This window comes from Etheostoma cragini, chromosome 18 (genome assembly GCF_013103735.1).
Source record: "Etheostoma cragini isolate CJK2018 chromosome 18, CSU_Ecrag_1.0, whole genome shotgun sequence".
Classification (NCBI taxonomy): Eukaryota; Metazoa; Chordata; class Actinopteri; order Perciformes; family Percidae; genus Etheostoma; species Etheostoma cragini.
In genome coordinates, this window is record NC_048424.1 from 11,010,197 (window position 1) to 11,023,952 (window position 13,756).

At 41.5% G+C, this 13,756-nt stretch overlaps 1 protein-coding gene across 11 annotated transcripts in view; it reads left to right on the forward strand.

The window, feature by feature from the left end:
- Positions 1-13,756, forward strand: part of ppp1r13bb (protein phosphatase 1, regulatory subunit 13Bb) — a 28,738-nt gene that overhangs the window by 7,331 nt on the left and 7,651 nt on the right. For 5 of the 11 annotated variants that reach the window (XM_034899776.1, XM_034899778.1, XM_034899769.1 and 2 more), the window contains 9 exons: positions 3,680-3,827; positions 4,811-4,930; positions 5,775-5,845; positions 8,456-8,557; positions 9,967-10,141; positions 10,376-10,575; positions 11,097-11,261; positions 11,517-11,709; positions 12,433-12,561. In XM_034899776.1, the coding sequence (XP_034755667.1) occupies positions 3,680-3,827; positions 4,811-4,930; positions 5,775-5,845; positions 8,456-8,557; positions 9,967-10,141; positions 10,376-10,575; positions 11,097-11,261; positions 11,517-11,709; positions 12,433-12,561 (1,303 nt within the window). The remainder of the gene's footprint in view (positions 1-3,679; positions 3,828-4,810; positions 4,931-5,774; positions 5,846-8,455; positions 8,558-9,966; positions 10,142-10,375; positions 10,576-11,096; positions 11,262-11,516; positions 11,710-12,432; positions 12,562-13,756) is intronic. The other 6 variants (XM_034899777.1, XM_034899773.1, XM_034899779.1 and 3 more) reach the window with 3 other exon arrangements.

Below are 13,756 nucleotides of genomic sequence, written 5' to 3' on the forward strand. Positions count from 1 at the left end.
ACAGGTTGCACTATAGCAGAGAAAAATGTGTTTGGCTATAGAACTCCCAAACCGTACATCGGACATTTAAAAGCCATATATCCACCCTTTCTCTGGATTGAGCTGAATCTTGCGATATAGGCCACGCCCATTTCCGCCAAGACTTTTATGCTCTGAAAATCACGATTTAAAAAAAAACAACAGCTTTTTCAGACTGCTCCTCGACTGTGCGATTGATCTGCACAAAACATGGCACGTAACATCTCCAAACCGACCTGACAAAATGTTGTTAAAAGAATTTTTATAGAATGGAAATTGCGAATATTATGCAAAAAAAAATCTGTGTAGCTAACAATAAGAAAAACAACTTTGCTATATCTTGGCCAAAATAAATGCTGTCGAAGCCAAGCTTTAGATTATTACTTGGTATGAGGCTGCCAAACAAATTTACCGCACATTGGCCACTAGAGGCCGCTACAATTTTTCTTTTTTTTACATAATTTGCCGGGTACCATGTAGGGCCACTCCTGAGAAGCCCCTTACAGTAGAGTATTGATTGGTTAAAGTGGGTGTGGCCAATGGGACCCACGTTTGGATTAACCACTTACACTTAAGTTAATTACTTTAAATTAACATGGTAGATGTATAATGGAAAGCTGACCTGACTTACCAAATATTCCACATGTGGACCGCTAGTTGGCATAATAATGACATCAAACGTGTTTTTGCCTATAACTCCAATATTAAATTGTATATTAAACATCTTTACATCCACGTGTTCACTGAATCAAGCAGAGTCTCCTGATATAGGCCACGGCCATCTCTGCTCAAAGTTCTTTTTGCAATATAAAAAAATATGATTTTCATTTTTTCTACTTTATTTCAGACTCAGTGGGATCTATATCACAAAATATAGATGTACTATGGACAACAGTGTTGTTGTTTTTCAAGTTTTTATAGAAAATGAAACCAGACTAACCTGAGGTTGTCCTTTAAGGCTCTGGGGTATTTGCGATGGCAATCTACCGCCGACCTCGCGGCTGACGCCTCTCGATATTTCCTGACGTTTGCTTCCCCGTTTTACGCTTTAGGTTCCGCTTTCGCGAGCTCCTCGGTTTGCCGATGCCGACTGGCGTTGGGACGACTTGCATTGGTTGGCTTGGACCCCGTCATAACTGCTTGCAGTTCTAATTAGCAAGTGTTTTTGTGTTGGTCATCTTCTTATCTCAAATTGCCGTGAGCTGGACTGAGCTACATATAACACTGAATTGACAATAAATGTTTTTGAACAATCAGTTATGGGCATTTTAAACAAAGTGCACTGTTTGTCCAATCGTTACAAAGCTTGCAAGATATGTTTTATAACAACGTTGGACAACATTTGTGAAATTACTTTGAAGTCACTATTGAGGAAAAAAGGTTTAAAACCGCAAATTGCTGCTTGCGGCTATAGTTCTATTATAAAATGAAAAAAGAATGCCCATTACAAGTTAACGGAGCCAAATTGATCTAGTGAAATTGCTTATTTTGACTGTTTGAAAATATTTCTGTTTACAATGACAACATCTTTGATTGATTAATAATCACAAGTAGGCTATGTGCCCATCAAGAACATTGTGGCAACTGACACAACTTAAATTCCCTTAGTTGATCAAATGACTGTAAGAGACGGACAGACTGTTGTCTGGTTAATTAGATTTTTGCAGTGTTTATATTAGGCAAAGATATTCTAGAAAGAAACGCCACCGATCTGTATCAATTCAGTGGTTGGGATTATTTGTACTAAAAAGCATGTTCTCTTGGTGTGTGTGTGTGTGTGTGTGTGTGTGTGTGTGTGTGTGTGTGTGTGTGAGAAACACTGTATATATAATAGGTAGTTTTCAGGCTAGCTGTTACACAATCATTTCAGCCCTTGTTTTTCAGCTGAAAACACACACTATGCAGGACCAACGATCATATATACATTCCAGCCAGGTCTGGGTGGGTAGTGTTGCTCAGTCTGACAGCTGCAGGTACAAAGGAGCTCTTGCAACCCTCTCAACTTACACTTGAACATGCTGCAGTAGCTCACATTTAGGGGGCTATACAGTGGGGAGAACAAGTATTTGATACAGGTTTTCCTACTTACACAGCACGTAGAGGTCTGTAATTTTCCTCTTAGATACACTTCAACTGTGAGAGACTCTAAACTATCTACTAAGAATCTAAAACAAAAATCCAGAAAATAACATGATGATGATGATAAATTATTAATTTACATTTTCTTGCATCACATAAGTAGTTGATACATCAGAAAAGCAGAACTTAATATCTTGTACAGAAACCTTACTTTCCAATTACAAAGATCATACGTTTCCTGTAGTTTTTGACAAGGTTTGCACACATTGCAGCAGGGATGTTGGCCCACTGCTCCATCCAGACCTTCTCCACATCCTTCAGGTTTAGGCCTGTTGCTGGGCAATACGGACTTTCAGCTCCCTCCTAGGCCACTCCGGGATCTTGAGACTCCTTAGTTGCCCTAGCTGTGTGTTTCGGGTCGTTGTCATGCTGGAAGACCCAGCCACGACCTTTCTTCAGTGCTCTTCTGGTTATTGGAAAACTTCGGACGGGCCTAGACATGCGCTGGCTTGAGCAGGGGGACCTTGCGTGGGCTGCAGGATTTGAATCCATGACGCCGTAGAGTGTTACTAATGGTTTTATTTGAGACTCTGGTCCCAGCTCTCTTCAGATCATTGACCAGATCTTGCTGTGTAGTTCTGGGCTGATCCCTCACCTTCCTAATGAGGTGAGATCTTGCGTGGAGCCCCAGACCGAGAGAGATTGACTATATTCTTGAATTTCTTCAATTTTCTAATGATTGCACCAACAGTTGTTGCCTTCTCACCAAGCTGCTTGCCTATTGTCCCGCAGCCCTTCCCAGCAGGTCTACAATTTTATCCCTGACATCCTTACACAGCTTTTTGGTCTTAGCCATTGTGGAGAGGTTGGAGTCTGTTTGTGTGTCGGGACAGGTGTCTTTTGTGCAGGTGCAGCTAATACAGGTAATGAGTGGAGAACAGGATGGCTCCTTAAAGAAAAACTAACAGGTCTTTGAGAGCCAGAATTCTTACTGGTTGGTAGGTGATCAAATACTTATGTCATGCAATAAAATTCTAATTAATTATTTAAAAATCATACACTGTGATTTTCTGTGTATCTATGATACCCTACTGTATTTAGCGAAGATCTCAGTTTCCTCAGACATCCATTAACTCAACCTGTCCTGAAAGTTGAGAACTTATAAAGAAGTGTGGGATACCTGCTTTTACTGTTATGTGAGTACAGACAGAAGCATGTGGGGGCTTGTATTGCTATGTCTTACCTCCCAGGCTGTACAGTGTATCTTCAAGGCAATGGCAGGCCCTAATCATAGTAATCAAAAAGGGGGCAGGCACAAGCATGAGTCCCCCAGCAGCTTAAACTAACAGTTGGTGCTGGTGGACAGAAAAATGTCACATCAGCAGACCGGGCTTTGTCTAACCAAAGAGTCGGTTAAGCTTCGTTCTTAAACCACAACGTTGGACAATTACAAGTTTTCTCACTTCTCAAACAGTATATCTCAAATGTCATGTAATGCCATCTTTAAGTTGTGTCTGCTAGTATGATCTGCCATGTGTTTTTTCTTTCATGATTTTTATGTTTTGTTTTATTCCTCTTTCAGATGATTTTAACGGTGTACCTCAGCGATGGGGAACAGACTGTGACTGAGGTGCCCATCACCCCTGAGACGACATGCCGCGATGTCGTCGAGTTCTGCAAGGAGCCCGGCGAGAGCGGCTGCCACCTGGCTGAGGTCTGGAGAGGCAACGGTAAGAACTGGTTGATCTAGCGCTGCCTGCTTCGGAGTGTAAGAGAATCTGAAACCATTATCACTGAGCTTGACACTCGACTCATTTGCACAACAATTTAATTATATCAAGCTGGACCTTTTAACCTTACTCGTTAACATAAAAACAAGCACTTCATTAAAGAGAGTGCAGCTGCGGAGACTGTTCATGTATGACTACCTGAGTGGAGGAAAATCCTGGAGAAGAAGTTTCACACAATCCAAGAAAAGGAAGGCATGTATTAGCAAAATACATCACACTACAATAATATACTTCAAGTTCAAATGTGTAGGTCAGAAAAGAGTTACGTGCTGGTGTAGTCCACGGCACTGTCACAACAGATTCCACTCAGTCCAAACGAACACAGTCGTGCTGACACACCCGGTGTTATCAGCATTTTTAGCTGAGGGGCCACTCCCCTGTTGAAAACAACATCCCAGCCAAGGGCTTTATTAACCCACGTTATGCAATCATGTTCGGCTGGTGCCTGACAATGCCGCTGTCTGTCCTCGAAACCTCCTAAAACCTCTCTAGCTTTGTCTCTGTCTCTTTGTCTCTCTTAGCCCACAGAGTGCCATCCTCTTGAAATGGGAAAAAAAAGGTTTTAGCATACGTAGTTATCCATCAATCTCAGCGGCCCTAGTTTTAATGCCTAAACACCAAACACACTCTTCCTCCTCCACTCAAAAGCCAGGTTTGCATTGGCCTGCAGTGTGGCAGCTGTATTGCGCATTAGTTGTTAGATTTTGCAATACTACAATACATGATCAGTACCAGCAGGAAGTTATTGGGCTGTATTACCTTTGGACAGAGCTAGGTTGGCTGTTGCTCCATATTTAACAGATAGATATTTGGTTCTGATTTAACTGTCCGCAACCAACCGTATTTACCCTTTTTTATTTAAACTGTGCTTAATTTTGCATTGAAAATATGTTTACCTAATCGTAACTTTTCTGTCTCTGTAGAACGGGCGATTCCCTTCGAGCACATGATGTATGAACATCTGCAGAAATGGGGGCCTCGGAAACAAGAAGTCAAGTTCTTCCTCCGGCATGAAGATTCACCTACGGAGAGCAGTGATCAAGGTGAGCATCCTCTGTCTGGAGGGTTTTTTCTGCTTTGTGTAGTCTCTACCTGAAGAGTGGAGGGTGGAGTCCGGAGTTGTCGGGGAATTCCCGTCAGTCAACATTTCTCTACTGCCATGTTTAATTAATGCTTGATGAGTCATGTCAAAAGAATGAATCATTGTCCCATTTTTATATATACACACACACACACACACACACACACACACACACACACACACACACACTCTGCATTGACATTATTGTTTTAATTTGTGTTCGGGTGGAGTATAACCATGTAGAAACCAGGTGTAAAATGCACCTAAGCTTAAAACGTATCAGTGAAAACAGCCCTGCACACAATGAGGGACTCACTGAGATAAAACAGTTCCAATGTTGGAATTGAATTGAAGTCAGTCAACATGTGTAGACAAATTAAGGAAGGAACATAAAGTTAACAGGTGGCAGAGAATAAATGTATTCTGACATGATCCAGATTTGAGACAAATTTGAAACATAAGTAAGAAAGTGTTATTTTGCAGAAAATGTACCATTAAGATACCTTATTTATTTTTAGAAGTACATCAGAAGTGGGCAGTTTTCTATCCTTGTGTGAATTGAAGTGTTAAATAATTTACTGTAATCTTTCTATCAAGCCTTTCTCATGAAAAAAGAAATTTGAATTGGGTGGCTTTTGGGTGGCAGCCATGCTTGTCCCAGTTCTTAAATGCCTCTGTCATGAGCAATCTAGTCAGTGACTTTTCAAACTACTCCTGACAATGGCTGTTGCTTTTGAATCTGCACTTGTGTGCTGGTGTGTCTCTGCCCTGCCTGTATTTGTGATGGCGACTGTTTCTTTTTGCAGGGAGTCAGCAGTCTCAGGATCAGACAGGTCGTAAAAGTGGAAACACTGGAGAGAAGCACAATGAGAACGGGGTGAGACTTAATTATTATCTAAATGATGTTAAATAGAAATGTACAAAACAAAGCATGTAGGCCATTATGAAACCCCTCATTATATGTAAAATGAAAAACCTACCGAGTGTGGTTCCACAGAAAAGAAGAAATTATATAAGTAATTAATTATAATCATAAAATTGGGGAAAATGGACACAGAACACTGTCAAGTTGTATGTTTACTACGTGGCAGCTTTTCTGGGTTTTTATCACACAGCACAACAATGACATGACTCCTGTCTTTAGTTTTAGGTAAAAGTATTGTTTAAGTATATGAGTGGATACATGATATTCATATTAAGCCAGGGTTTAAGAGCAACATTACAGACACTGGTTTTACAAAACTGCTCCTGCCAGTATTTTCCTGCTGGGTGTATCCATTATTGTGCACGCTGAGCTCTAGCTTTAGGATGATTGTGCTAGGAGATGTGAATGACTCTGATAAGAGCAGCCTCTGGCGCGGAAACCTTTCTCATAACCGACCGTCTGTCCCAGATTCTATAAAACTGTAAAGTGTTGTGGTCAAGGAATTGTAACTAATTCAACCTTAAGGGTGGAGGGCAGCGCAGCCGAAGATAAAAGGGTTGTTGCCCTTGTTTTTGTTTAATAAAAGAAGATTGTAGCACAAGAGCACCCAGAAGCCATTCTTGTGATTATTTTGAAAACCCCAAATTTCTGACTCTTTGTGTTGAAAAAGTATCATAAGGTATATATATTTTTGTGGATTTAGAAATTGATAATTATTTTAACCGGCAGTTTCTGATTAAGCACAGCCATTATCAGCACCTAGCATAATAAGCGAAAACATCTATTTTACCGTCACTGTTTGTTCAATCAAAGAAGAAAACATCATCGGTTGCATGGCCGGCTCCACTTAACCTTCCAAGTGCCGAGGCTCAGTTGTGTCCGAGTTTCTTCCTAATATCTGATTTAGAGGATTATATCAGTCAGCCGTCTGGATGATATAACAGGCCCTAAGAGGATCATTGCTTTGGCTTTTCCACGGGCTGCTGCCCAAAGCCCTGGGGCTTTCTCTCCACCAGGCAGAGCTGATCATCCTCTGAGAGGGCCGCTGCCTCGTAAAGAGCAGAGGTGCCTCAAGGGAATACTACAACCATCAAGCGCATTTTCAATATTTTTTAAAATCACAAATTTAGCCTCCATAATTGATGATGACAGCTTATTGGCAGTACTGATACATCTCATTTCATTTGCAAAGAGCTGAAATGATTAGCTAACAACAAAATGAATCTGCAACTATTTCAATATAATCAATCACGCGTCATTTCAGTAATTATTAGTATTATTTATTTATTTTTCTCCAGCAGAGATATCAAAGAAACTCTGGTTCCAGAGTATTTGCTGCTTTTCTTTATCATCTTTGCTAGCTAAATGTCTTTTTCGGTCTTCAGTCTTCTGATGGAACAAAACAAGCAATTGGAAGACATTGCCAGGGGGCCTAACAGGTTTTTTTCTTTCATTTTGACATCAATCAAGATATATAAATAATCAACATCTTGATCCATAACAAAAATAATCGTTAGTTGCAGCCCTATATGTGCCTATGTCAATAAGCTCTAGGGCTGCAACTAACAATTATTGGAATTATGTTACTCTGGAGTTTATTTTCTTGATTAATTGATTGATCTCTTGGTCTGTTAAATGTTTTCTGTTAATAATAGTAAAAAATGCTTGACAAGATTGATTTAATATCAAAGTTGTTATCAATTAATCAAATAATTGTTTCAGTTTTCACAACATTTTCCAAAACATTATTACACAAGTAATACTTGGGTTCTTTCTTTGATGTTATCCTCATGATCCTTTTAACATAATCATTTCATCATGGATCGCTCTCCATTTCATTTGCGGACATATCTATTCAGTTGTTGGAGGGAGTAACGTAGTCTCCCATCACTGGGACCGTGGTTCCTCTCCCTCCTGGTCTGCTCAGTCGGGTGTTTCTCCAACTGCCTCTTCATCTCTCCCTGAGGGGGTGTGTGTGTGTCTGTTTCTCCCTCGGGTGAATTGTCACTGATGCAGTGCTGCCTGAGTGCATTTGAGCGCGTGTGTGTGTGTGTGTGTGTGCGTGTGTGTGTGCGTGCGTCCGTGCCAATGGCTTCCCCCGCTCTCCCCATCTCAATGAGTCACCTCCCCCTTCTGAGTCTTCTCAGACACTAAATATATCTCAATGCCTTTACTAAATGTCAGAAAACATTGTAACAACAACATGGGCAAATGCTGTGTGCTGTGTGTCGTCCTGTGTGTCTTTGAATCTTTGTTAGTATGTTGTCGTACTCATAGCAGCTCCCAAAAAAAAAAAAAAAAAAAATGTTGGGTGATGATCCGCTTTGAATCAAATGTCAAATGTTTAGTAGATGGAAGATAGAGCCTAACAATGTTTGACAGAATGTATTCATTTGAATGAGATGTTGTTCTGAATCCAAACTTTCTGTGGAGTTTGAAAGAAGAGAAGCACCAACAAGCACAACATTAGGACCACTTTGCTCACGTGTTGTGTGTTTGTGTGTGCACGTGTGTGTGTGCGCGTGTGTGTGCGCGCGCGTGTGTGTGTGTGTGTGTGTAAAGGTGGGCAATCAGCGTGCGGAGCTCACGCTGTCGGAGCTGCAGGAGATGGCCACGCGGCAGCAGCAGCAAATCGAGGCTCAGCAGCAGATGCTCGTCGCAAAGGTGCCGTCTTGTATTAAAGCTTTTATCTTACTATAAATCATTATCCCTGAATATTATAATGGTCCTTTTTTTCAACTATGCTTCGTACTACTCCTGCTGGGGAATATTAGAGGGCTCCCTTTTATGTTATTATAAATCGTTACTTTGAACATTGTAATAGTCCTTCATTCAAACTATGCGTCTTACTATTCCTGCGGGGGAATATTGGAGGGCTCACAGGTTCTCTAGACAGAAGGCCCCCCCCAACCTGCAATATCGTCCTGCTTTTCCAGTTTAAATGTATAATCCGAAGCACTACCCCAGAATTATGTGGAAATTATGTCAGACAGTTTGTTATTCCTTAAACCTAAATGTTGCGCTCTAATACTGGGATTACACCACAAGAATATTTGTGCCTTTTTGAGATGGTTACTATGTCAGACTAGGCAATCATTCTTGCAGTAACTTGGCTGAGAGACATGGCAGACTATCCGTTAAAGCCCAACTAATCATAGCTTACCATCTTCCACGTGTTGCGTAACGTACTGAGGTGACCGGAAAGGTGAGTGTTGGTCTGATGTTATGTTGTGTAGTCTGCGCCACAGACGCAGACTGGGCAGTGGTTCACACAGCCTCGAACCTTTCTGTTAGAGAGAAAATGGACTCCTGTTGCAGCGCTCTCATCCAAAGAGTCCCATCATGACCTGAAACTGGGGCAAACAGTTATGTAACAAATGAGATGAGAAGGAAGTATGAGTCAATGTGCTTGGATTGTCCAGTTTGTCAGAAATCATTGTTCAGGTCAGTCTTCATAGGAACTCGTGCACAGACATTGCAGTGTTTACTCAAGTGTGTAAATTATGCATGGTTTTGAACATACTACCTTTCTCAGACCAGTCATAAAAAGGAGAATTCATCTTGTAATGGAAGGAATAAAAAGCTCCACACAACCTAACAAGGCATTTAGGTGTGCTAAATCAGACCACCGGGCTTGTGGTGTGCTGATCAGTCAAGATCACTCATGCAAGATGAAGCCCACTGTAGACCTGCAGATAGATAGACTTATTTATCGCCTTTGTTGTGGTGAAAAGTAGGCCCCCATTAAGCCCTGCAGTCATTTGGAAACCTGGGCCTGTCATTTCCTATTTTAGGACCTTAACTGGAGCAGTTCTCAGTTGGGTAGAAAGATGAAGTGATCTGACCTGATCCTCAGCCTTTATACAGTCTTGACACAACACAGCATTTCATTTAGTGCATGCAGTAGAAAGATGTAGCCTAATTTCAAGGTATGTCTACCACAGAGATATCTTGTCAGTTTTAAGGTGATGCCTTGCTGGTTGTAGTATTGAGACACTGTTGGATGCAGTTTGACATCATTTTTGTACCTTGTGTCGCCTATAAAACGTCGATCTCTGTCTCATCCTCTGAAGGAGCAACGTTTGCGTTACCTGAAGCAGCAGGAGCGGCGTCAGCAGCAAACAGTTTCAGAGAGTGAGAAGCTGCAGAGGCTGAAAGATCGCGTGGAGAGCCAGGAGGCAAAGCTCAAGAAGATCCGGGCAATGAGAGGCCAGGTGGACTACAGCAAGGTCATCAATGGCAACCTGTGTATGTATACTTTCAATGTGTACCTCATTTAGTAACTCTGTTATAATATGCAATTGTATATGTTTCTGACCAGCCCACCACAAATAACTACAATGTGGGTGTGAGGTGACGTTATTATTATCTTGCTATCATATACTAACATATATTTACATGAAGAGTTGGGATGATTGAAGAAGTCACCCAACATGTAGGTTAGAAATGAGCTAATGTGGTTTCTTGATTTCTCTCATCCAGCGGCAGAGATTGAGCAAGTCAGCAGCCTTTTCCAAGAGAAGCAAGCCGAGTTACAGTCTGCGGTGTTGAGGGTGGAGCAGCTCAGCCTACAGCTGGAGGACCTGCGCAGGGGAAAGCTCAACGGCATACAGAGCACCCTGGGGGGGCAAGTAACTGGTGCTGCAGCCCTAGAGCTCCGGAAACTCTACCAGGAGCTTCAGGTACTGCATAGTAGAAACCAGTAGGGATGTCCTGACCAGCTTTTTTGACCCCCGATCCCAACTTTTAAAATATTGAATATCTGCCGATACAGTGTCCCAATTCCGAACTTGTTTTTGCCTAGATAATAGAGTTGCACACCGTTATTTTGTCAACAAAAATAAGTAAGTAAACAAAGTAACTAAAAGATGCCTTCAGCTTAATACATTTAACTTTAAGCAGCTAGCATTTTTGTAAAACTCACATGTAAAATGTTGTGTTCTTTAATTCTGTAAACTTCTACTTAGAATGGTGTAGCACTTACTGACGTAAATGATCGGAGTGCTTTTGAAAACAATTCCATGACGGCTCCAATCTGATACTTTCCAATCCAATCGCGACATCCCTAGAAACAAGTGCATTATCTAGTGATCACTTTTATAGCTTCCACTATGTTCACTTTAAATCTGACTACAGTTATTTAAGGATCTATTATCTTAGTGAATGTGTATGTGTGTTTGTGCCCGGCATTTATCACCCTTAGATCCGGAACAAGTTGAACCAGGAGCAAAACAGCAAGCTGAAGCAACAAAAGGACCTTCTCAACAAACGCAACATGGAAGTGACGCTCATGGACAAGCGCATCAGTGAGCTGCGCGAACGCCTCTACAAGAAAAAAGCTGAGGCACGTCAAAAAGAAAACCTTCCTGTAAGACTAAGAGCGCTCAACTCACCTCCCTATTTAGACTCTTTTTGTAAAAATGCTTCTGGCAAAAGTTTTTCGCTTATCTCCCTATGCTCTGTAGACCATCAGGAATGAGGAAACTACTCGCCTAAGGAAATGATTTCTTGTACTTTCTTGTAAAATAGTACTGAATATATTATTATTATGCACATATCGTCTCCATTTAGATAGTTTCACACTCAACGTTTTTAAATTGTTTCTGACTTTCACCTCTTACAGTTGAACAGAGCCAACGGGCCTCCCTCTCCCCAGCCTGCTCCTGGTACTCTGGGCCGTGTTGCTGCTGTCGGGCCGTACATCCAGGTCCCTGTACCGGGCCGGCAGGATGGAGGCTACACCATACCACCAGATCCACTGAAGCCTCAGGCTCTGGGCGTTAATAACACAGCCAACCAAGGCCGCACCAAGTCAGGTTGGTTGAAACCCATACAGTTACAAGTGTAGTGCAGATTTTTTTCCCCCACTGTAGAACTTAACTGTAGTACTGGATACAAGGTGATACACTATCTTTAAGTATTGTAATGTAAATTTGTTGTTGTTTTTTCTGAAGAAAGCAGGAAAATGGTCAGGGTCAGTTAGGTCCAGGATTCATTTACAGAGTAGCTTGGACACATGTAAGATAAGATCAACTTTATTGTCCCAAAGGAAATTTGTCTTGGGCAAAAAGTGCTGCATGCAAACACATACATTCAATTTCAAGTAACAGACAGTACAATACATGACAGTACATAAGAAAACATTGAACTTTGGGACAAGAAAAATGAAATGGAGATTGTCTGCTTGGTTGAGAGGAGACTGCACAGGCCTTGATATAGTATATATTGCATGTGTAGTCCCAGAGGCAGAAGTCTTACATGTTTTTACACATCTTGCATGAAAACCTTGTGACTGAAATTCTTTCCTGGGCTCCAGCTGTTAGTTTTCTTCCTACCTGACTTGTCAGTTAATTCTTTGCCTGCGCTTGATTTCTGGGATTTTCCTTTCCCTTCCTCTCTAACTCCCTTCTCTTTGTGTGTTGTGTATACTGTGATTCCCTTCCTTTTCTCTCCTCCTCTCTCATGTGTCTGTGCTGTCCTGTCTTTGTCATGTCTCTGTTTCACTGGGTGCGGGGTGGGGGCAACTCTTCCCGGGGCAGACGGTGTGCGAAAGCCTCCCGGCCCTTGGAAAGTGTCTGATTTAGACATCGTTGTGGACCCAGTACCCCCGTCCCTTCCAGAATTACAACCGGGCACCGGAGCCTGCACTGGCTCCGACGGCACGTCCCGTGAGTGCACAGTGCTGCGTAAGCAGAGGGATGGCACTTCCTGAACCTTCTCTCTCAATTGTCGCAAGGGATCCTCAGCATGCCCTGAGTTTTTTACTCCATACAACAGCCTTATCTGTTAAATATCTATCTTTTAACATAGTCAAGACGATCAAAATTGTATTCTGCTCCGATCACTCTTTGAGCCCCCTACACTCTAGTCACCAACTGATGTTTTTACACTCCAGAAAAACCCATTCACTTTAAAAGTAATGGAACCAATGTTGTCCAGCAGAAAAATCAGAGTTTACATGCACAGCTTGGGAATCCGAGGAAGAAATGAGCATCTGTGCCTGGTTAACGTGAACAATGGCTGACTGATGGATGTCCATTATTAATCTCTCCTGTTAGTGCAGCATTTGAGCCTGTTTTTCTAAACTTGAGAGAGCACATGTTGAAATTTAATTTAGAGTGTTTCCTCTGTGGACCGGCAAATGACGTCAAAGCAGTGGGGCGCCATCTTGAAACACTTAGCTGCCATCTGCAGAAATGTAATGCTGTTTAATTGTAGTTGACATCATGTGAAGAAAGTGTCACTCCTGATCGCTATGTGTGTGTGTTTGTACACTTCTGAGAAGGTTCAATAAGTCGAGTGCCTCTTCATTTTACACATGCAAAACAGTCCAAGATATTTTAAATTTTTCTTATGTGATAACATCCCCGGCCTGCCTAACCTTAACTTTCACACCACATTGTCACAACTAAGCTGTGAAAATCACTTTTAGTTGTCAAACACTTAACATGCACAAGGAAATTACCTTGTACGTGTTAAAACGTCATCTGATTCACTTAGCAACTGTGACACTCCTGATAATCTGTGAAGACCCAGATCAAGCATTTTTAATGTTGGTGGAACTGCTGTATTATTACTGTATTCAGCTCCATTACTGTTACATGGAAAGAAAAGATTGGAAGCTGCTTTTTAAACAGATTTCCCAATCACCCACACTTGTATAGCTTTAGTGTATTGGTTTAAAGTTACCTTTCAATACTAAATAGCATATTGAACATCTGAATAGCCAAAATTGGTCTTTGATATTTTTTGGGTCTAGTCAGTTCTTGTAATGTTACACAGAAACACTCCTTTACCTCAACTATCGCTGTTGTTTTGTTTGTCTTCCTTTTTCCATCCTCCTCCTTTTTAACCTATCCTTGC